At 36.2% G+C, this 22,763-nt stretch overlaps 1 protein-coding gene across 3 annotated transcripts in view; it reads left to right on the top strand.

Moving 5' to 3' along the window:
• Positions 1-22,763, top strand: part of Nckap5 (NCK associated protein 5) — a 910,861-nt gene that overhangs the window by 107,686 nt on the left and 780,412 nt on the right. For all 3 annotated transcript variants that reach the window (XM_078017217.1, XM_078017216.1, XM_040294086.2), the window contains exon 2: positions 17,686-17,815. In XM_078017217.1, the coding sequence (XP_077873343.1) occupies positions 17,747-17,815 (69 nt within the window). In that variant the 5' untranslated portion in view covers positions 17,686-17,746. The remainder of the gene's footprint in view (positions 1-17,685; positions 17,816-22,763) is intronic.

The raw sequence follows: 22,763 nt of genomic DNA on the forward strand, positions 1-22,763 counted from the left end.
CATCCGTTTTGATGTAATTGTACAAGCATAGAATTATTCCATGCTTATGTTATGCTTATTCCACTTTTATGTTTTGATATTTATTCCCTCCTAATATTAACTTTTTTCATTATTTTTATTTCGTTGATGATGATTTTTGGTGTCTTCTTAGTATTAGTTTTCATATGCTTTAAAATTTCAAGTCATCTTGAATGGAATTTGCCCCGACTCTCTGCACAGTCCTCCTCATCCATGGGTTATATACATGCTTTCATGAAACTTGCCAGATGCCCCATCCAGAACCAGGTTTTGTCAGTAGCTTAGTGTATCTCTCCTGTAATATAAAGTTAGATGGTACAGAACTACCAAATCCTTGATTCAAGTTCTTTAGTTAGACTACCTGTCCTTCTACCACGAAGTTCAATATCTTGGAGTCTATAACCTCAGGAAGAAATTATTTCTAAGATTGAGGGGCCCTTTTTCCAGACTGTGTATTCATGGAGTAGCTGGCTGGCCTCCAACACTCATGCAAAGCTCTTGGTGCTAGATACATATGAGGTGTCAAACTCTTCTGTTTTAACATCTATCTGGACACAGCGCTCAGCAGGCCCAAGAGATCTGTTGTCCTCTTCCTTCTTTGAGCTCAGTGTCTGTTTCACAAAGATATCTTTCTTCTTTATACATTACAAAAAATGTATTTAATACAATTATATATCTTACTCAGTTATTACTAGTGGAAAGTTCTTACTTCAAATTTGGTGTATCCATGGTCAAGCTTCAGAGTAGCCTTGAATCCTTCAAATTATGTCCAAGAATGCACAAAATATTAAATGTTTGTATTTTTCCAGGGTGTTGGGTATTAGACTTCCTCTTTTCCTCAAAGTTTGTAATAGCCACTGACCTCACTTGACCCCTTCAGTTTGAATACATGTTCTATTTCCCAGGAAAAGACAGTAATCAGAATTTATTTTATTTCTATTCCAAGACAAATAATTACATTTTATACCTTCAACAACATTGGGGCATAATTTTAAAAGGAAGTAGCAGAGTGGCAGCTCAGGAAAGGCTTGAATAGGGTCCCTGCAAAGTCAAATTAAAATTCAGTTCACAAAAAAAAAAAAAAATTCAGTTCACAGTATAAACTTTTTTTTCAGTCAAAGGAAAGGAAATTCCTTTAATGGAATAAAATGCAAATATTTAATCAAGGCAACAAACATGAAATGATGAGGGTGTTTATTCATGTTTTGGTTTCTTAACTACTGGGTTTTATGAAGTTAGGGACTTAAGTTCGGTTTTCTTGTTGATAAGTTGAATGCATTTTTATCAAATGTGGGCTGGTAAGATAATATTAGTGTTGTACATTCAGTAAGTGCTCAAGGAGGGCTGGTAAAAGATGATGATAGTATACTATAATTTAGTCTAAGTGATTTAATTGAGTAGGCTAAGTGTCTATCTTAACTTTAATTCAAAATACTACATATGATCTTTATACTTTTTCATGACTTAATAAAAATCACATTTAAAAATAAAAGTGAAAAATATGTTACTTAGGGATAAAATTAAAGCAAATTGCAAAAAAGACTGACTGAGGCAAGTATGGATTGTTCTTTCATCTTGAAGCTTAAAAAAGTTATGATACATATAATCCTAAAGTGTAATTAGGAAAACAATCTAATGTATAATACAACAAAATGAATAAAACATCTAAGAATGAATATAACAAGTAAAATGGAAGATTTGTATACCCAAAACCATAAAACATTGTTGAAAGAAGACCTAACAAAATGGAAAGACAGTATTTACATGAATAGAAGAATTAGCATTGTTAAGATGGCAGTACTCCCCAAACTGATCTACAGAATCAATGGAATCCCTATAATAATCTCACTTGGCTTTTTTGCAAAAATTTCCAAGAAGCTAAAGTTAATTATAGAAATGCAAGTTAGCTACAAAAACTCCTTAAAAATAAAGAATTAACTTGGAGGATTCATACTCCAAATTTCAAAACCTACCAAAATCTGTATTAATCAAGATAGTGTGGTACTGACACATAGATCAAAGGAATAAAATTAAAAGTGCAAAAATAAACCTAACACTTATGGTTGGTTGATCTTTTTTACATGAACAGCAAGACAATTTTGTGGGGGAAAGAATACTCCTTTCAATAAATATCCCTAGGATACTGTGGATATCCATGTGAAAAGGGATGAATTTGGACTCCTCCCTTATGCCATACAAAAACTGACTCAAAAGGAATCACAGTCTTAAATGTAAGATCCAAAATTATAAAAATTTCATAATAGGAGTAAATCTTTACTGCCTTGGAGCAGGAAAAAAGTTTCTAAGATATAACATCAAAACATCAGCTACAAAAGAAAAAAAAACATCGATAACTTGCACTTCAGTAGGATTTAAAGACATTTGTACATCAAAGGACACTATCAAGAGAGTGAAAAGACAATCCATAGAATGAGAGAAAATATTTTCAAATATTATATCTGACCAGGAGCTTCTATCTAGGAAGTAAAAAGAATACTTCTACCTATTCCAATAATGAAAAGATACTCACTGAATTAAAAAAAAATGGACAAATGTCTGAATAAATGTTTCTCTGAAGAAAGATATACAAATAGCCAATAAGGACATGCAAAGAGGCACAACATTATTAATAATTAGGGAAATGCAAGTCAAAGCTACAATGAGACATCACTTTGTGTCTACAGATGCAATTATAATGAAAAGTTATAGACAATAATAAATGCTGACAAAGGTATGCCGAAATTGGACCTCTTGTATGTGACTGTCAAAGATGTAAAATGAGGTACATTCTCTTTGGAAAACAGTTTGGTGGTTCCATTTGATCCAATATTTTTTTTTCCTTAAGTATGTACCCAACCAAATGGAAACATAGGTTCATACAGAAACTTATATATGATTGTTCATAGCAAGAATGTGGAAACAATCTAAATACTACCAATGACTGACAAAGTGTTAAACAAATGTGATATATCTCTACAATGATATATCATTCAACCATGAAAAAAAATGAAGTTTTAATAGGTGCTACCACATAGAGATGATCCTTGAAAACATTATACTTAGTGAACAAGATTAGTCACAAAGACAGCTTATCAGGGTACCATTTATGGGAAATATCCAGAATAGACAAGTACATGGAGACAGAATGCAGATTACTGATTGCCTAGTGCTGGATGAGGGGCAGGGGTGGGCAGGGACTGCTAATATTTGTGGTTTCTTTTTCAAGTGTTGAAAATGTTCTAAAATTAGATTTTGGAGGTGGTAGCACAGCTTTCTGAATTCACTAGATCATTGTCTACTTTAAGTGAATCAATATTTTGGTATTGAATTATATTGCAATAAAGCTATAAATTAAGAGATGCAATAAATTTAAAAGCATTATATTTTCTTTAAATTGTTTTATAGATCAACATATTTTAGGGCCAAAAGGGACCTCTAGGGATCACTTATTTCATTTCTCTTGATATGTGAGATGAAGAAAATAAGGACTACAAAAATAAATTTGATAGAAGATATACAGGTAGTTTTAGAACTAAAAATACACACTTTATATTCCAATTTCCAAAATGTATCAAGAGTTGATAAATCCTGCAGAATCCATCTACATAGAAAACTGTGAGAAACAGAGATAGTAATAATTTAGGTAATTAATGTAACCTATCAAAATATCCATGTGACCAGAATATTTTTGTGTGTATAAGAGACAGAAATGCTAAAACTAACAAGGAAGAAGAATATAGACAACTAAGAGATTTCAGAAGCATTTGCTCGCATACCTTAAAGAACATCTATTGAATTAAACAAATATGTAAAATGTTTTTTCAAGGAAAGAGTTTTTAATGTTTGGGCTATAATGTTATATATGGTATCAAAAATTATTCAGTAACCTAGGCAATATTTTAATTCAAAGAAATAAAAAATATTTATGCTTTTGAAGCTAATTTCTCTAACTTTTGATAATTGCTTTACATTTTTACTTCACATAATAAAAGGAGAAAAAATATCTTTGAAAAGAAAGTTTGAATGTTTTCTATTTGCATAGACAGATCGTGGGAAATTAAATTAGTACACACACACACAACCTCACAGTCTCTTTGGTATTCTTAGTTTTTTTATGTGTTATTATTGAAGACTTCAGTGTTCTCATTTTTTCGTATTGATTCAATCTTCTAAAATAATTATCGAATTTTAGAGGAGGAAGGAGGTTTTTGAGAACTCATGTAGCCAAAGATTGCAAATAGGATGTAGGTGGCATAATTCTCAGAGATGAATTATATTTGGCTTGTGATGTCTTTTTTTTTTTTTTAAATCTAATCTCTAGGCTGAGGATGTGGCTCAGGTGGTAGAGCATCTGTCTTGCATGTGCAAGGTCCTGGCTTCCATCTGTAATGTATCAAAAAAAAAAACTAATCTCAAAAAATTGGGAGAACTTATATAAACATTTGTGTGTTGATGTGTGTGTATGTGTGCAAACTGCACTGCCTGTCAAGTAAAAGTATGGCATATATAACTATGTACAGTACTTAATATTTGATAACGATAATGAATAACTGTTACTGGTTTATATGCTTGCTATACTATACTTTTTATTGTTATTTTAGTGTATACTCCTACTTATTAAAAAGTTTACTGTGAAATAGTATGCTATGGTATAAGAGCCAGCAGCAACCTCATGTACCTTGTGTTTACCGTATTTCTTAATTGCATTAAGAGGTCACATGGAGAAATCAGCCTGTACCATCTAGGTATGTGTAAGGACTCTCTGTGATGTTCCTACAATGATGACATGGCCTAATGACACAGTGTTGTTAAATGATGCATGACTGTATTTCTTAACTTTCCGCACAAGGCACTTCATTAAATGGGGGTGTTCCTAGTGAAAGAATTCAGAACTTATTATCTGTATTCCTATATCCTGTTGGTCGAAAGATTCATACCCTTTGGTGGTAATTAGAGAAAACCAAGTTGAATTCTTCCCTCAAAAAAAAAAAAAGATATTTGCAAATCTAAATGCATCTTGCATCTATAGATAGAAACATTCTCAGTCTAAATGAAAATTGGCTCTTGGGACAAAACGAACAAGCAAACCTAGGATATCACGATAGTTTGTGTTCCTCCAAAGGGCCACAGCAAATAAACAGATATATCTTTGGCATTAAATTGTATGGGAGAAGAAGAGGAGCACACACACACACAATATATATATATATATATTTATTTATTTATGGTAAATTTATTTATTTATTTATTTACAGTATTCTAAAGGGGGTGATTAAAAAATGGCTTGAGAAACATTGACATACAGGGAGGATTCAGAAAGACCAACGCCTGGCTCAGCTGCTGTTTTCCTCTCAGATCTAGCTCCTTATGGGAAGAACCCCTAATAAATGTGTCAGGGAAATAATAACCAAGTCAGAGGAGACACTGCCTCCAAAACCCAAGAGGCTAATAATCCAACTGCAAAAATAATCATGCATTTATTTATCGTAAAAGCCATGGGGAAACAGGGACTTTTAATATTGGTGGCATAGGTATAAATTGCTATAGTTCAACCATTGTTTTGGAGAGCAGTTTGATACTCCAAGGTGAATCAAACATGTGGGTAACCTGTGATCCTGTGATTTCTCCATATGAAAAATTTTTGCCTCTGTTCACAAGGATGCATAAATAGGAATGTTCAGAACAGCACTGCTAGTAATGTAATCACAAAAAAAAAAAAAGGAAACAAACTATCCATTATCCATTGTTTGGGAATTATGTAAACTGCTACTGCAATAAATCCACTTAGCTGGATTCTTTAAATATTTCAGATGAACTAGAATTCCTTTTATCAGCAAAGATAAGTCTTTTTCCAGGGATTAAACTCAGGGGCACTTAACCACTGAGCCACATCCCCAGACCTTTTTTGTATTTTATTTGGAGACAGAGTCTCACTGAGTTACTTGGTGCCTTGCTAAGTTGCTGAGGCTGGCTTTGAACTCATGATCCTCCTGTCTCAGCCTCCAGAGCCTTGGAGAATTACAGGTGTACGTCATCATGCTCAGCCTCAGCACAGATAAATCTTGATACCATTAATGTTAAATGAAAAAATTGAAGTTAAGTGGAAAAAAGGCACAATGCATAGATGAATACAAAAAGGATGATGCCATCTGTGTAACATAAAACACAAACATATAAAGCATCGTAGACATCCCAGCTCTCCTATAAGTGATTCTTCTCCTCCAGTGGGCTAGATTTGTGCATCATAATAGTCTCAGGGTGAAGAGAGAGGGAGAAAATGAAAGCTTCAAGTCCTCCTAAGGCCCAGCCCTAGAATGCTGTATCACTTTTGCCATGTTCTGTTGCAAAGGGGTCAGAAGCACTTCCAGATTCAAAGAATTAGAGAAATAGGCACCACCCTGTACGGGAAGAGAAGAGGGTGGGCCATCCTGGGATGGAGGAATGTGTGGCCATTCAACAACCTACTGCGTGTTTGACATAACAGTGCAGGAAGACTCAAGAATACAACGTAAATTCTCTCCTAAATAATCTGTAAATTTAAATCCAGTCCAACCCAATAAAAATCTCTACAGTACTTCCTGTAGAACACAATGATGTGATCTCCCGGAGTTCGTCAGAAAAACAAAAGTGTGTACAAATGGCCAAATATTTTTTCAAATAGAACAAGGCAAGTTTGACCTAAAAGATATTCAAATTTACTAAAGCTTATAACTAACATAAACATAGTCAAATAAATCAATATTAGAAAAGAATAGATAACCAAAGAAAAGGATCTTGGATGTGTTAAGTTTTGTTAAGATTAGGGGGCATTTCAAATTAGTGGGGAGAAAATTCTAATTACAGAATTAATGAATTCACATCCTATATAAAATAAAGTTAAACTTATGTTTTGTGCCACAGACAAAGGTATATTCTAATGGTACCATAAGAAAGGTTAAAAACATAATGGAAAATGTTCTTTCAATTTAGTGTAAAGGAAAAGATTGACACATTTGACTACAATCAATTGTAACATTCTATAGCAAAGAGCCAAAAGATAACCTCAGAGAAAAATATTTGTAGCAGCTGTTAATAAGGACTGATATTCGAATATATTATGAGCTTTCACAAATCAATAAGCAACAGGAAGAAGGAAAAAGAATGAGCAAATAATTTAAGCAGGTGGTCCACCCTCCATACTTCAAACAACCAAAACAACATGCAAAGATGCACAATTCCATTAATAATATCAGGTTATAATTTGAGAGGTTGAGGACATTTTTTTCTTTCTTTTTTTTTAAAGAGAGAGAATTTTTTAATATTTATTTTTCAGTTTTCAGCAGACACAACATCTTTGTTTGTATGTGGTGCTGAGAATCAAACCTGGGCCGCATGCATGCCAGGCGAGCGCACTACCGCTTGAGCCACATCCCCAGCCTGACATTTTTTTCTTTTACTACCAGTTTGTGAAAGATTTAAGACTGATACTACTCATTAAAGGTGACTATGTAGAAAACTGTCATTTCATAACAGCCATAGAGGTATATGTTCTTAAAATATTTTTAGAAGGTAACTAGGCAATTCATACCAAATTTTTAATATTTACACTGTAATTTCACCCTTAGCAATCTAAGCTTTATAGAAAAGTTTGGGCAGGCACAAAAGATACATATTACATGCTCTTGGAAACACTGCCTAGAATCAGAAAACATCCCAAACTCTGTATTTCTACATTTAAGCTAATAAGAGATCTATTGATCATCCATTATATTGAATAATATGAAGTTGTAAAAAAAGAAATCCTAGTGTATTGAAAATATCAAATAAAATGCAATCACTGAACAACAAGTGTTGATCCCATCTATTGGAAAAGGGGAAAAAACAGAATTTTTTATAGGGGTACACAAATAGAAAAACTGCTAAAAGTTATCAGGAGAATGAAGTTATATGATTTCCACACTATACTCTATATACATTTTTATTGCTTCTGTCTTCTAGAAGGAGAATAAATGAATTTAATATGGTAAAACAGTTTTAATTGGGAAGAAAACTTTATCATTTCATGGATTTTTTTTCTTGTTGTTGAGACAGTAACGAGGAAGGCAAGGGGTTTGGAAATTTCTTCACAAGAGAAAATGTTGATGAAACTGGGCATATTTTGCCTGAGAGAGAAAGCATATTACATTTGCTCCAGAAAACAGAGATGTGTCCAGTGGGTAAAAATCCAAGAGACAGATTGAAACTTTGTTGCCCTTGGAGATACTCAGATATGAAATGGGCCCTTGTGGGAGGCAGTGTGAGCCATCTGTCCCTGGTTGAGTGGAATGGAGACAAGGCAGCCACTTGTTGGGTTTGTTCTGAGGCAGTGACAGTGTTGGTTGGTAGGTGAGATGGGGCTGAAAGAAACCACTTAGACCTCAGGCTCTGACTTTCCTAGTGTCCCAAGTGAAGGTCAACACAGGAATCGTTATTATGAGACCTTATCTGTCATCTTGGATTATGGGAAGAACTGAGTCATCTCAGAGCTTTGAGAAAATTCTTAGAATTTCACTCTTACACATACATAGAAAAATTCTAAGTTTCAGATCCTTTGCTGTCAAAATACAGTCCACAGACCAGAAGCATCAGTTTTTTTTAGAAATGCAGAATCTCAGGCTTTGCTGTAGATGTAATAACTGAGAATCTGCATTTTCACAAAGTCTACTGGTGATTTCTGTGCATGAATTTGAGAAGCACTGGTCTGTCCAACAAGCCTAGACTAACTCCTTAGTTCTGAGTCTGAGTAAGAAGAAACAAGCAGTATGGTGTGGGGGCAAATAATTTAAAAAAATATTTTTATTGCTTATTACCAGAAAAAAATGGTAACATGAAGAGAAAAAGTGACTATATATGTATGTTCATGTATGCATGGATTAAATATATGTATGCACACAGGCATTATAAAAATGTATTCATAGAATGAACATGCATATATATCTGTGTATATATACAAGTATGTAGATATGAGTGTGTATATGTCTGTAAAACTTAATTCTTTCCAGCTATCATTTAACTGGATGATTATTGACCATTTTGCTTTTTTTTTTGAAGAGATTTTAGTCCATCTCCCTCTCAAAAAATGAAGAATACTTTCAATTTAATTAAACACTGAATAGAAAAAGATAAACATCTTTGAGACATTTCTCAGGCATTTCATTTTGACAGTTGTTATTACTTAGGACATTTTCATGCCATATTCTATATTTTATGGTTTATTAAAATTCTTTCTATTGTTTCAGTGCATTAATGGGTTTTTAAGGTTTAATCCTTTAATCTTGATTTACTTGGCTTTTAGCATTTTTTTTTCACCTCAGAATGATTTGGGGTGGGGGTAGCTGGAGGGAGCTTACTTTAGCAGGCAAATGAGTAACCTCTTCAAGTGACAAAAGCTGCTAGGTAATTGGAAATATTCTAATTACCAGCTGAAACCTTAGCAAAAATGTATTGGCTTTCGATTTATTTTATGAAGTCCATTTCCTGAATCATTCGTTTCTCACTTGTGAGCAAAGACATTTAATGAAAAATAATGAATTCTGCAGTAGATGGGGACATCACAGTTAAACCTTTTGCTGGATTTTTAGAAAGTATTGCTTTTCAAATAAGCTGTTTCCTTAACAAGTTGTGTTGTTTCTCAGCAGGCTTTTCGGAGTTTAGAGCATTGTCTACCCAACTGGCCCCAGATGGAAAATACGCTCTTGAAATTGGATGGCTTTTTAAGTGTAGCTCTCTACAGCCTGCTCGAAGAAAAAAAAATAAGCTTGAACAGAATGCATTTAGTAGCATGGTCCATAATCCCCTGAGCATCCCACATATTTGGATGTTTTCACTTTTGGCAGTGGAATTTTTCTAATTTAATTAACTCATTAACGTTAGCAGATGACACAGTGTGAAAATTCTTTTCCCTAGTCGCTTATCTAAATATTCTTCCAATTCACTGGGGTTATGTACACACTTATTTATTTATAAAATTTATAAAATTTATTTATGTATCTGTTTTATTTCTATTCTGATTTTCCCCTGAAGTGTTTATGGGCAATATATAGACATTTTATGTAATGAATTAGAAACGTTCCTAAAGTGATGAATGGAGAAGAGGCAGAGTAGGGGATAAATGGTGGGGAAAATCTTTACAAAGGAAGACTGGGAGGGAAAGAACAGATGGCTCAAGAACAGCCAGAGCTGAAATGCTTCTCCTGATCCAAGCCCTACCATTCTGTCTCTTAGTTCTTAGTTCCTACACCGCAAAAATGCAGAAGTAGTCTGTATCAGGCCCGTAGCTGGCAACAACAGGAATGACAGTAAGGCAAGTCTTCCAGGACTAGCCCAGCAGAAAGCCAATCTTCCTCTCAAGTCATTCACATTCATTCATTCATTCATGTTTTTTTTAAATGTAAATTTTTTTATTTATATATGACAGCAGAATGCATTACAATTCTTATTACATATATAGAGCACATTTTTTCATATCTCTGGTTGTATAAATAGTATCTTCTCACCAATTCGTGTCTTCATATACATACTATGTTTTTATTTTATCTTTAATTTTACTAACCTATATATAAATTTCTCTCCCTCTTAGATTTTAAGCTTCCTGAAATAAAAAAAATATTGGAAATATTGGTCAATTTTATTATGCATATTAGTGGGATTTGTTGTTCCATATTCATATATATATATATATATATATACACATACATACATATACACACACACAACATAATTTAGTCAGTTTAATTCCCCAGGACCTTCCCCTAGGCTTCCTTAAAATTTTAGAAAAAAATCCTTCCTCTCTTCATTTCCTTCTATCCCTCCATTTTCTCCCTCTTTTATTCCTTCCCTTTCTTTTTTTCCCTTTCTTCCTTTCTGGCACAGGGCATAGGACAAAATAAATGTTGAATAAATGTTACTGAATTTTGAATGAAAGATGAGTATAGCTATCAGTTTTTTTTTTTGAAGTATCTTTTTTCAGTGACTATAGCTATCTGGGTTTTTTAAAAAACTATTTACTCTAGTAATTTTTAAATAGGCGTAATTTTTTTCTGGGCGTGGTGGCACATGTCTATAATCCCAGACTCAGGAGTCTGAGGCAGGAGGATCACAAGTTCAAAGCTAGCTCAGAAACTCAGCAAGACCCTGTCTCCAAATACAAAACAAAAAAGGGCTGGGGATGTAACTCAGTTATATCCTGAGTTCAATCCCTTGTATCAATCAAACAATAAATAGGCATAATTTTAGTGATGGTTTTCTTCCAATCTTTGGCATTTGAAGTTCTTTTTTAGCAACTCTAAATAATGACCTCTCTTTTTCTTAATACCTTTATTTTATTTATTTATTTCTATGAGGTGCTAAGGATCAAACCCAGGGCCTCACATGTGCTAGGCAAGAGTTCTACCACTGAACCACAACCCCAGCCCATGATGACCTCTCTTTTAAGTTATTTGTGTATTCTTTTGAAATCTAGATTTGATATTTCTATCTTTAGTCAACCTTAGTTTCTGAATGAAAGGGAGAAACAATTTAAGTATGACTATTAGTGAGCCTGAGAGATGTGCAGAGGGACAAGGTGTTTATCCAAAGTGTCTGTAGACACTTCTTTTGGATCCAGATTTGCAAATTACAAATTGTTGGGCACAGCAACTAAAGGAAGGGAGTCACTACTGCTGATCACTGTGTGTTCTTCAGCCGTGGAGAAATGATAGAGATCTAGAAAGGGGATATCCCTTTACCCTCTCAGCCTGATGCTCAGTTGTCTACAGCTGGGAGATATTAGGGAATCTGAAAAGACAATAGATGCCTAACTTCCATTCCTAGCAATCTTGATTTGTTTTGTCTAGGAACGGGCTTATTGATCCCCCAGGCAACTCTAATATGCAACCACTACTCTTAAATAGCAGTTTCCAATGCTGGCTGCTCTTGTCATACTCCAGTGCTTTGTCCCCAGAGATTCAAAGGTTTGGTAGAAATCCCAAGGCACTGGTGTCTTTCAGATGCTCCCCAGGTGATCCTGAGGTGTAGCTGGAATAGAGACCCACGGAGTCACTTTTTCCAGGACAGGAAGCTTACTTCCCTTTGGTGTTCCCTTGGCATGTGCTATGGTTTGGATATGGTGTGTCCCTTACCCCTACAGGCTAAACCTTTAGAGTCCAGTGCGGGTGGAGAGAGGGGAGAACAGGGAGAGACTGGTTAACGGGTTCGAAGACACAGTCACATAACAGAGAAAGATTCTGATGTTCTATTTACACAGAGGGTGATTATGGTGATTATTAGAGTATCATTTAATTCAAAAATAGGTAAAAGGGGCATGTTGAATGTTCTCTTCACAAAGAAATAATTACCGTTTGAAGTGAGGGCTTATGTAAGTATCCTTACTTGACCAATACACAGTGTATCAGGGTACTGAAATATCCCACCATGACATATAAAAATGTATAATTATTAACTCTGTCAATACATAAATGTTACAGATCCATCAATAAACAAATATATCTAATTGCTAGCATAGTGGTATTGAGAGGTGGTGAGGCCTTCAGGCAGTGTTTGGGTAGAGGAGCTCTGCTCTCCTGAAGGGATGCATATAGTTCCTGTGAGAGAGGATTGTTAGAAGACATTTGCCCCCCTTTTTTCTTCCTCTCTGGGCACCTGCCTCTTGTCTTCTTTTCATCATGAGTGAGAGCAACCCTAGATCCTTACCAGAAGCCAGGTAAATGCAGCTTCCTGAGTTTGGACTTTTAGTCTCCAGAACCATGAGCTAATTAACCCTCTTTTATTTATGTTGCCTAATCTAGGGTCTTCTGTTGTAGCAATAGAAAACAGACTGAGACGGTGTGTTCTTTTCTACAGTTACTCTTTGAGTGCCTACCATGTGGGCTGTAGTGTGCTGGGTACTATAGGGAATATACCAATTAATTTGACACAATCTCTTTTTTTCTGAACATTTATGAGGGTATTAGCAATTTTATTGTGCATTGTTTTTTGGTTAATGAAGCTGAGTGAAAGACATCTTGAATCTAGACCTGGAAGGGCTATCAATGAATTGTCTTGCTGAAACTCTACAATAACTTGGTGAACAAGGCATAAGTAAAGTCAAGTCACAGAAGTTAGGGATTTGCTCAAATTTATAGGGAAAGGAGAGCTGGGAACCCAATGTTCTAAGGGTTGAGTGACAGTCCTTTGACTCTACCATTTTGCTCTGTTTCTTCTAGCACCACTATTAATATATTAAAGCAGAGGCTGGGAGCGAGGGAATCAGAGAGGTAAAACTGGGGTGGAGAAAACAATGCTCAGAAAGTATTGAGTGGGTATCTCAGTGAATGAGTGTCTGTGTCTGTGTGAGTGTATCTGAGTGTGTATATGCATATCGCAGTGTGTACATGCATGCATATATGAGTGAATGTGAAGGTACATGAATTTTTGAGTGTGAGTGTATCTGAGTGAATAAGTGTATATATATGAGGATGTATTTGAGTGTGTATCTAAGTGTATGTGACTAGATGTGAGGAAATATGCCTTTGAGACTTAGTTAAATGTGCCGTTTGGTTATTGTCTCCTAAAAATTATACAGTCTATTTACAAAGACTATTAGAAAATAAAAATTAGTGGCAGTTTTAGAAATATTAAAAATATGTCTAGACTCAAAGGCTATCACTATCTGCGAGGAATTTTATTTTTTTCCAAAACAGAGTTTATTAATAAAGGCCAGTTTAAATTTCTTCAGATTTCTATAGAAATCTAAGAACTACTTTCATCAACTAGAGATGTCTGGGGGGTTGGAAGGGAAGATCAGTATCAATAACCATTAGTCAATAAGAGGAGGCTTAATTTCCTGCTTTTCTTCAACTGCCTGACCATTGTTCCTTCTTGTGGAGGGAGGGAAGAGCTTCCATCCCATCACCCTGAATCAGAAGAACATTCTTTTACAACCAGAGATGTGAGAAGACAGACACAGAAAAGACATGAACATCACTGTGTTACGGCAATTTGTAGATTTAGGCAAGTCCTAAAGAGTGATTTTTAGGTTTCTGGTATTTTAAAAACATTATAGGAGCTTTTTGAGACTGGGTGTGTCTGTGTGTGTTTGGCTAAAGAAACAAGTAACTTCGCCATTGCAAGTATGGGTAGTGTTTCTTCCCTTTGGTGACTTTATATTACTACCCTGTTCTTCATCTCTCACACGTACAGCTGCAAACATTTGCCCATTCATTATGCATGCAAACAATAAATGCTCATTGAATGTGTGCCACATTGCTCTGCATTTGGCATTATACCATCTAAAGGAATGCAGAAACTTGATCTTGGACTTCCAGCTTCCAGAACAGTGACAAAATTAATTTTCTTCCCAACAGTGCAAGAGATAAGAGTGTGAGAATCAGCCTTGAGATTTTTCCTTTGTTGACCACTCCCCTCTTCATATTACCACATCCTGGATGTCATTTATTTCTTTTAGGTAGCCTTGCTTTGATCCATTTGAATAATTTCTTTGGTCCTTCCCAAGATTGTCCTATGGGATAACTAACAAGATAGTGTATACACCTGGGCTGGCAACTGGCCAGGACTCACTACTGTGGCCATACTGTTTGTTACTGTGGTCAGTCCTGATCAGAATACACCTTTATGATTTGTCATGCCCATGCAATGTGGTTGCTAAATAATGTGAATACTATTTCTATCTATATTACACCATGAAGTATGAAGAGAAATTGATCACATCAAGCAGTTACGTCAGCTTTCTCTATAGGCAGACTTGGCTATTTGAGAACTGTCAAAAGAATCCCCGTTTCCGAAGTGGCAGCCCCATCAGCCTCTGACAGAACTAAAATCCAGAAGCTAGAGTCTCTCCTAATGAATTTGATTATATTTACCAGAAAAGATAATCAACATATTTAATATTTAAACCTTACCTATATATCACTCACTAGCAAAACTCTTTAAATGGAATGTCCATTTATCATCACAACAACCCTACTATGAAGAAGCTGAATCAACTGAGGATTAAATATGTTAAATAATCTGTTTAATGGTATCATCTATTTAAGAATAAAGAGATTCAAACCCTAAGATTAACCTTTATGCTGAGAACAGGAACCTGTGGCTGTGGTCTACAGTTGAGCACTGTTCTCACACATTCTCCTCCTAGCTTTCTTCATTCCTAAGAAAGTGACCCTGTTTTCCAGGGTATGCAAAGCTCTTTTCCAGCTCCTTTTCCTGGTCCCTCTACCTGGGGTAAAACTTACCCATGTCTTCCATGGCTGGCTCCTATCCTAACTCTATTCCCCAAAAGTTTCCAAGCCCATGTTCTTGACACTTGCTGTACTGCCTGATGGGGTTCATGTCTTTCATATGGGTACATCACAATACTGTGAAAAGGATCCCCACTTCCCAAAACAACACTCACCAGCCTGTGATGAAGCATAAAATTCAGCAGCTGGATTTTCTTACAAATAAGCAGTGTTCTCACACATTCTCTTCCCACCTTTTTCATGCCTAAGAAACTGATCTTCTCTTGTTTGTTTGCTTATTTATTTTCTGAATGCCAATAGTAGGATGTAAGTTCCATGACGACAGGACCCTAGTCTCTCTTACACATGGCTGTGTCACCAATATCCAGGGACAGTGCATTCCATATAGTAGGAACTCTCTACATATGTGCCAAATGCCAAAGGGTTTGTGATCTATCAAACCCTTTTGCTCTTCAGAATTAAGACTTGAGAGGGCATGTTCTTGACAGAATGGGAAATATGGCAGCCCATTCATCTGAGTGGACTCATCATTACATCCTCAAGAGAAAGAATTTTTGGAGATATCAGAGAATATAGGCACCAAGGCAAAAAGGGAGGCTGCCCTATAAAGTAGTGGAGTCTCTGAAACAAATTTTTGTTGACTAATAGTTTTGACTATAGTAATAGTACTATAGTCTTTTTCCTGAAAAATAATGCTTGAGCTTTTTTTGCTTATTTCCAACTACTAGCTCCTGCCAACAACAATATATTAAGAACTTAATGTATTTAAAGAACTATCCTAGGTGACTAAGATGATTAATAAGACAAAAAAATCCCTAAGGACTCTTATGAAAATTGGGAGAGAAAGGGAATCATTACCAAATGGGTTTGTCCTGGGGGGGGGAAGTGAGACCTGAGCCAGGCCCCGGAGTATGGAGAGGATTAGGGGAGACTTAGGTGAGAATTTTGATCAAAAGCATGCTCTCAGGAATGTTACGAGTGTGTCTGGGGACTGTAAAGGACTAGTTGGCAGGAAGTAGACCTTGAAAATGATGAAATTTTTGAATTTTCTCCCGAGTTCTGAAAGGACTCCTAGGAGTTTCTGAATGGGCTGGTAAGGTGGTGAAATGAGTATTCCCGAAAGGGAGAGCTGCAAGATGAGGATGGAGGAGGGAGCAAGCTAGAAAGGGGGACTATCAGCTTCCTGCAAGGGACTGTCCTTTGTGCAGACACTGTCCTGGGCACACTCACCGTATCCCTCTTTCTCTGGGCGTGGCTGTTTGAGCTTGTCAGACTTGGAGCCACTGAGAGTGGTAGAACATATTTCTTTTTGGTTTTATACAAACTGATTAATTCAGTATTTTGTTAAATGCTTCTGTGTCAGTAGTACCATGACTTTGTTTATGAGAATTATGAACAATTTCTGTATCCCCAAGTGTTTTCTGAATCATCAGGACTGTCTTCTTCTTTCTTTTTTTTTTATATCAGTTAATGCTCATTGCTTATAAATGTCATCTGTGGGTAATTGTAATGTACATGAAAACTATAAAATATTACCATTCAGTCATTTCACAGGTGTTATTTGATTCCCGTCATTGTGTTTTAGCAGTTCAGAAAAACACGTTTCAGAGAGGCTAAATGACTTATCCATGGTCACTTTAAAGGCTAAAGAAATTCTCATTTTAAACCCATTTCTTTTATCTCAAATTTTTTTACATCATGGTGAAAATTGGAAGCTAGCACTTAATATACAGGGCAGATGTTTATTAAGCAGAATACTTCATCATTCTAGAGCAAGCAATCTCAATGGAGTGCAGAGATGAACTACATGTTACAGTGCAGTAGTTGTTTCATAAATACTCATGGACAATAATGACATCATCCACCATTCATTCTGAATCAATCTGTCCCAAAAGGAACGTATCTTATAATGTTCCTCAAATATTTTTAAATGACATATTTTTAAATTAAATATTGACAATAATGTTCACATTTCAATCCTCCTTGGGCCTTGGGCTCAATAATTCTTGGTTATGGAGTGTGGTTTTGTCAGTTTGATCTCATGGAATTTGCAGACAGCATCTATGTGCATAGTAACAGAACAATTCTGGCTGATAGAGAGAGAGAACGGGTGTGGAGCAAGTGTGGCATGAAACGGACTGTTTGCTTTTTTCCACAGTCTGCTGATTCGACCTGCAAACCCATTCCCCAACTCCATTAGCAAAACCTGTAAAAACACAGGGGCCTCCAAAAAGACAACTCTAACATTTGTAACCCAGAGAGATGTTTTGAGTTGAGAGATCTCAGTTCTATATTTATTTCTTGGGCCTGGGTATTTTTTTGGCTTCAACACTTGTTTCTGGTTGGAAAGCTGAAAAACAAGGATCTAAACACTGAGCACTTGGATAGTAAAACACATGTTCCCTTTTCGCAGTGACCCTGGAAACAGACGGGGGATTCTTATAAATCACAAAGGAAAATAAATAACCTGACCCATGGAGGGAAAGAGACAACTTGAAAAAAGGGACTTTGGAAAAAGGCTGTCCCTGGATAGCAGTCTTGTGGTAAGTACTAAATATTCATTTACCACTCTATATGTTTTGGCTTAAAGTACATTATTCTTTGACTGTTATTTCCTGAACCCTGTGCTTTTGAAACATCTATTCCAGTTACCCCATTAGCAATATCCCTTGGGATTTTGTTTCATTTTTACTTTAAAAACTCAAAAGCCAGCGAATTATTGGAATGTTTGTGTAGTGTCTTAATAGGCAAATGTCATAGTCTGTCAACGTTATATATAATTACATTAATTCCAGCTGAAATCGATTTTAGCTTATACAAAAACACTACTGTACCACTATGCCAAATGCCAAGCCTATATATAGCTGCTTCATCACCCATTTATCTTAACTTTGAGGCTAAGTTGAACAAGAATTCAATGCAAACTTAAATACTGAAGAATTGAGAAAGTGTCAGAGATCTTCTTGGATATAAATTAGTTCACTTATCTAAAAGCTTTCTAAGAATTTTAGTGCTGACAAACATCTTTCTTAACAATCTGATTAGATTTGTTTACAGGTTTGAGAATCACTATAGTAAGTGTAAGAAACGGACTAAGTCACTGATTTTGGAAGCTTGGTCACTTTTTCCCAGGTTCTGGGCTAAAGTGTAGGTCACTTGTTGTGTTCTATGAGGCATGTGAATATAGCAAGAAATGAAATCAAGCAAGCCACTCCTTTCACTTTCATGTAACTACTAAAGCAGAAGGTTAGTTTGGTACCTTCTTTTGCATATTTGATGGGGATGCTCTTTATGCATTTGTATACTCATAGCACCTGGCCCCAAGCCTGCTGCACGAAAGTGTCCAGTAAAATATTGTTGAATTGATTTATCAGTTGTACCTTTAAATTCTGCAGCTATACATCTTACTCTATTGTGTAGAGATTAGTTCTTTACCCCATAAGAGTGAACATTTCCTTTCATAAACTGTTCATGGATGTAGATTCCTGGGAATTGAGAAAAGGATTGCATTAAGGTTTATGTGTATGTGATGTGTCAAGTTCTCTTGTTATTCAGAATCAATTTCTATGACTATGTGTGCTGTGCATTGACCAGTATACCTGTAGAGAACAAGGACTTTGGTAGTGTTTTAAGTTCTTCTCCATGTGATTGTGACCTCATCTCTTAGATCTTGCTGTCTCCAGGTAGGAAGTGGTCCAAATATAGTGTGTATGTTTGTGTCTATTTCTTTTCAACTTCTGGGAAAACCTGCGATAAAGGGATCATTTTTCAGCCTCTCCTTTGTAGAGCAACACACCAATATGGTCTGTCTTGGGCTTAGGCAGGGACAAAGACAGCCATATGGTATCATATGAGCAACTCAGAAATGATTCCCTCAACCCAGAAATATCCTTGTCAGTTGATCTCCAAAACCACAGATTCTTGCTTTGGGTCTCAACTTGTATGCAATGCAAATGCCCTATAAAAGCAAACATACTAAGCTATTGTCTTTAAATAATTCATAGTGGCTCTCATTCATAAAATGCTTTGGATCATTTCCAAATGTCATCCAGATGAACAGAACTTTGTTGAGAGAATTATCAAATAAAAGGATATAGAACATTGAATGCAAGAAGGGCTGGGCTGTGTGGAACAAGGTGGAGCAGGGGGAGATAGGTGACCATAGAGGTACTGGATGCCTGCAAGTCCCAGAAAGAGGAAATAGTATCCATGAAACTTTTGCCCACATTGCAAATTTTGCCTAGAGAAAGCTTGCATATGGGTGTAAGTAAAATCCTGCTACATTATTAGTGTGAGTTGAAAACTCCAAACCAAGCTTGCTTTCCTATTCGCATATGGCTCTACCTGGAGACTAGTGGTGAGCTGTGAATTGACTGTTATAGAACACTGTGAAAAATGAGAACCTATTGTTTGTACCACCTGGGAATCTTAATTTTGTTAAATGTCCTTTTATGAGTGTTTTTGCCTGAGTGAATTATCTTTCTTGTCTTCTTGAAGCAGATTGCTACATCTGCACATCCAGATTGGGACCATCCTGTGACTATGCATGTGAGGGTGCTTAAATGTTGTTGAACAGAATACCACTTTGGCCAAGTGACTACAAATTTTGTGTTATGTTCTCTTCTTTTTTTATGATACTGCTGCTGGGATAATGAGAGCAAGAAGGTGGTGTTTGTGTTGATTCTTTGGGAGGGGGATCTGTCGAAAATGCCTTGAAAGAGCTCTGTTGTGATTGTCAGGAAGAGACCTAGACTGGGATGAAGTAAAAGGTAACTGGCCTTTACAGGACTCGAACATGCTCCGTGCTGAAACCATGCAGACATTAGGCAAGAAGCAGGCAGGGATGATTCCAGATTAGACTTCTGAAAATAAAATAAAATAAAATAAAATAAAGAACGTGGCATTATTCCAAGTCATATTTTTAAATTTTTATTTTATTATTTTGTTCCTTTCTATTCTCTGTTTTGAATCATAGAATGCTAAAGTGGGAATGAGTTCTATCTAGTCCTTCACCTTGTAGAAGAAATAGTTTAGGGCCCAGAGAGGATAACTGCTTCTCCTGAAGTCATATAACTAGGATTACACCAAGAGTAGAATGTGCATCTCCACCTGTCACTTCAGTTCTTTATCATTTATTACATATTATCCCAGGAAGAGGAAATGTCCTTTTGGGAAACTCACTAAAAGAAAGAGAAGCATATTAAATTTTTAAGTCTTGAAATTCTACTGCAATAATCATTATGACCCATATTTTTGAGAGTTAGGAGGCCCAGAGGTAATTTTGACTTGCATATTTTGCAGAAAAAAATTCCTCATAATGTCCTCCAAGAATAAGGTACTATTAAGTTCATTACACTTTTTACTTTAGATAAGCAAATCATGAAGCATTGAGTTAGAAATTATAGCTCCCTTGCAACAACTTTTAAATTTTTAGGATGGAGGAACTTCAGAATTAAAAAAAAAAAAAACAAAAAAAAACTTAAAGTCCAGATATTGCAAAAAGCTCCTATTGAGGGAATTGAATTTGTGGTCCTTAGTCACAAATTCAGAACCTGACGGGAGAGGTTCGAGAGTGTGAGAGTGTGTTGTGTGTGAATGTGGGTTTGGGTGTGTGCATATGTGGGTAGGTGTGTGAGAGAGCACTCACTCACATATGCGTGTGCCCTGGTACTACTGAAATACAATCTTTGATGTTGATGATTTTTTTTAACTTTAAAAATTACCCTTTTTAAGGAGAAAATGATAGATAAATGAAACTGAAATGGAAAATATGTTCCAGTGAGGGGCGGGGGTGAAACTCAGAAAGGCCAGTGACGACAGGTTTCCTCCACCAGCAGGCAGGAGTCAAGTAGTCTTATATTCGTGGTCAGTAGGATTTTCTCTCTGATAACAATAGAAATCACCCCAGAAATCGAAGCTTCTTCTTGACTCAAAACTGTTCAGCCCTCCTCAGGATGCTTTTTGATCAAAAAAGTCAGCAGTTCACACTGTGCTTTTTTATTTGCAAAACACATTCCCTGGCTTCATGTAGAGCTGTTTGACACTTGTAGCTGGGATAGCATTTAACTGATGAGAAGGCTGGGGACTGAATGATTTTTTTTTTCCAGCTCACATTTCAATAGCAAACATTCTCCTTTAATTTGGGGAAAAGTACTTTTTTTTTGCTTTTAGGTACAGATGAGAGTAACGGTTCCTCGGATGGATTCCTTCTTGGTATATTCTTTCTTTCCTATTCCACCAAAGGGAGATGAAATGTGGACTGTACTAGATCCTCAGTTCTGACAGCAGTACAGTTTTGATAGATGAATGGGGCAAAAATGGATTTATGTAAATCCTCCATTTCATCCTTTGGCCTCTTAACGATTTGCATCCAAATCATTACAGTAATCGGGCCCTTCTACTGCATCATAACTAAGTGGGTCCAACAGCATCATTGAAAACCTGCTATGGGAATGTGCTAGAGAACTTCTGTTTCTCCCTCTCAATGTACTCTTCATCCTTTGCTACTCAGCTGTGCACCTCACGAACCTTGGGAGGAGGCTCCCTTGCTTCTGGCATCTTGTTAGAGTGTGTCCAGAGGTGGAGGTGTTTGCTCTCCTGCTTTCTCCCTGCCTCCTCATGCATTGCAGTGGCTGGACTCCTCTGTCTCAGGTTGTAGCTTTGGTTGGGCAACCCTTTCTCACACTCCAGTTATAGTTGTAACCACAGCTCTCTGTGTTCTGTCACCTTCTCGGTCCCCGTACCTCATTCAAACTTCTTCATGGGAATGGCCTTTGGATGTTGCCAGTTCATCTCTTGTTGGCTTTCCACAGCCCTGACAATCTTTAGTAAATCTTCCCCTTCTTTGAATGATTGGAGCATACTACCTCTGGCTGATATAGCAAGTGCTCATAGTTTTCTTTGGCAGCTAACCTAATAAGCAAGAAAAGTAAAATAACACAACATGGAGATAAACATGTGGTGCTTTAGAAACAGGAGCTGAGATCACTTTGGGAGGATGTGAGAAAGTACCATGGAGGAGCTGGTGTTAGAGTCATGAATTGAAGTAATGAAAAGAATTTAGTCATTGAAGACTGGAAGAGTAAGGAAGGAAGGGTAAACCCAAGGACACTGTCCTATACTTCTGGTGATAACCTCTGTCATTATTTGTTTTGTTTTGTTTTGTTTTCTCTCAGGGAAAACTTCTTCCATACATCAAATTTAAATCTGTGCTTCTTTATCTGCAGTTATTTCCTCCCCTGTGTAAGGACTAAAAATAATTCTAAAGGAGGGATTAGAAAACTCTTGCTATAAGGTTCAGAGAGTAAGTACTTCAGATTTTACAGGCCAGATGAATAGCTGCAACTACCCACTGCTGCTTTGCAGCAGAGAAGCCACCACCAACCGTAACTGAGCAAATGGGTGTTGCAGTGTTCCAATAAAACTTTATTTATAAGGACAGAAAACTGGCTGGATTCTAAAGGATATCTGCATGCAAAAGAAAAATTAAAT

The sequence above is a fragment of the Ictidomys tridecemlineatus genome, chromosome 7 (assembly GCF_052094955.1).
Source record: "Ictidomys tridecemlineatus isolate mIctTri1 chromosome 7, mIctTri1.hap1, whole genome shotgun sequence".
NCBI lineage: Eukaryota > Metazoa > Chordata > Mammalia > Rodentia > Sciuridae > Ictidomys > Ictidomys tridecemlineatus.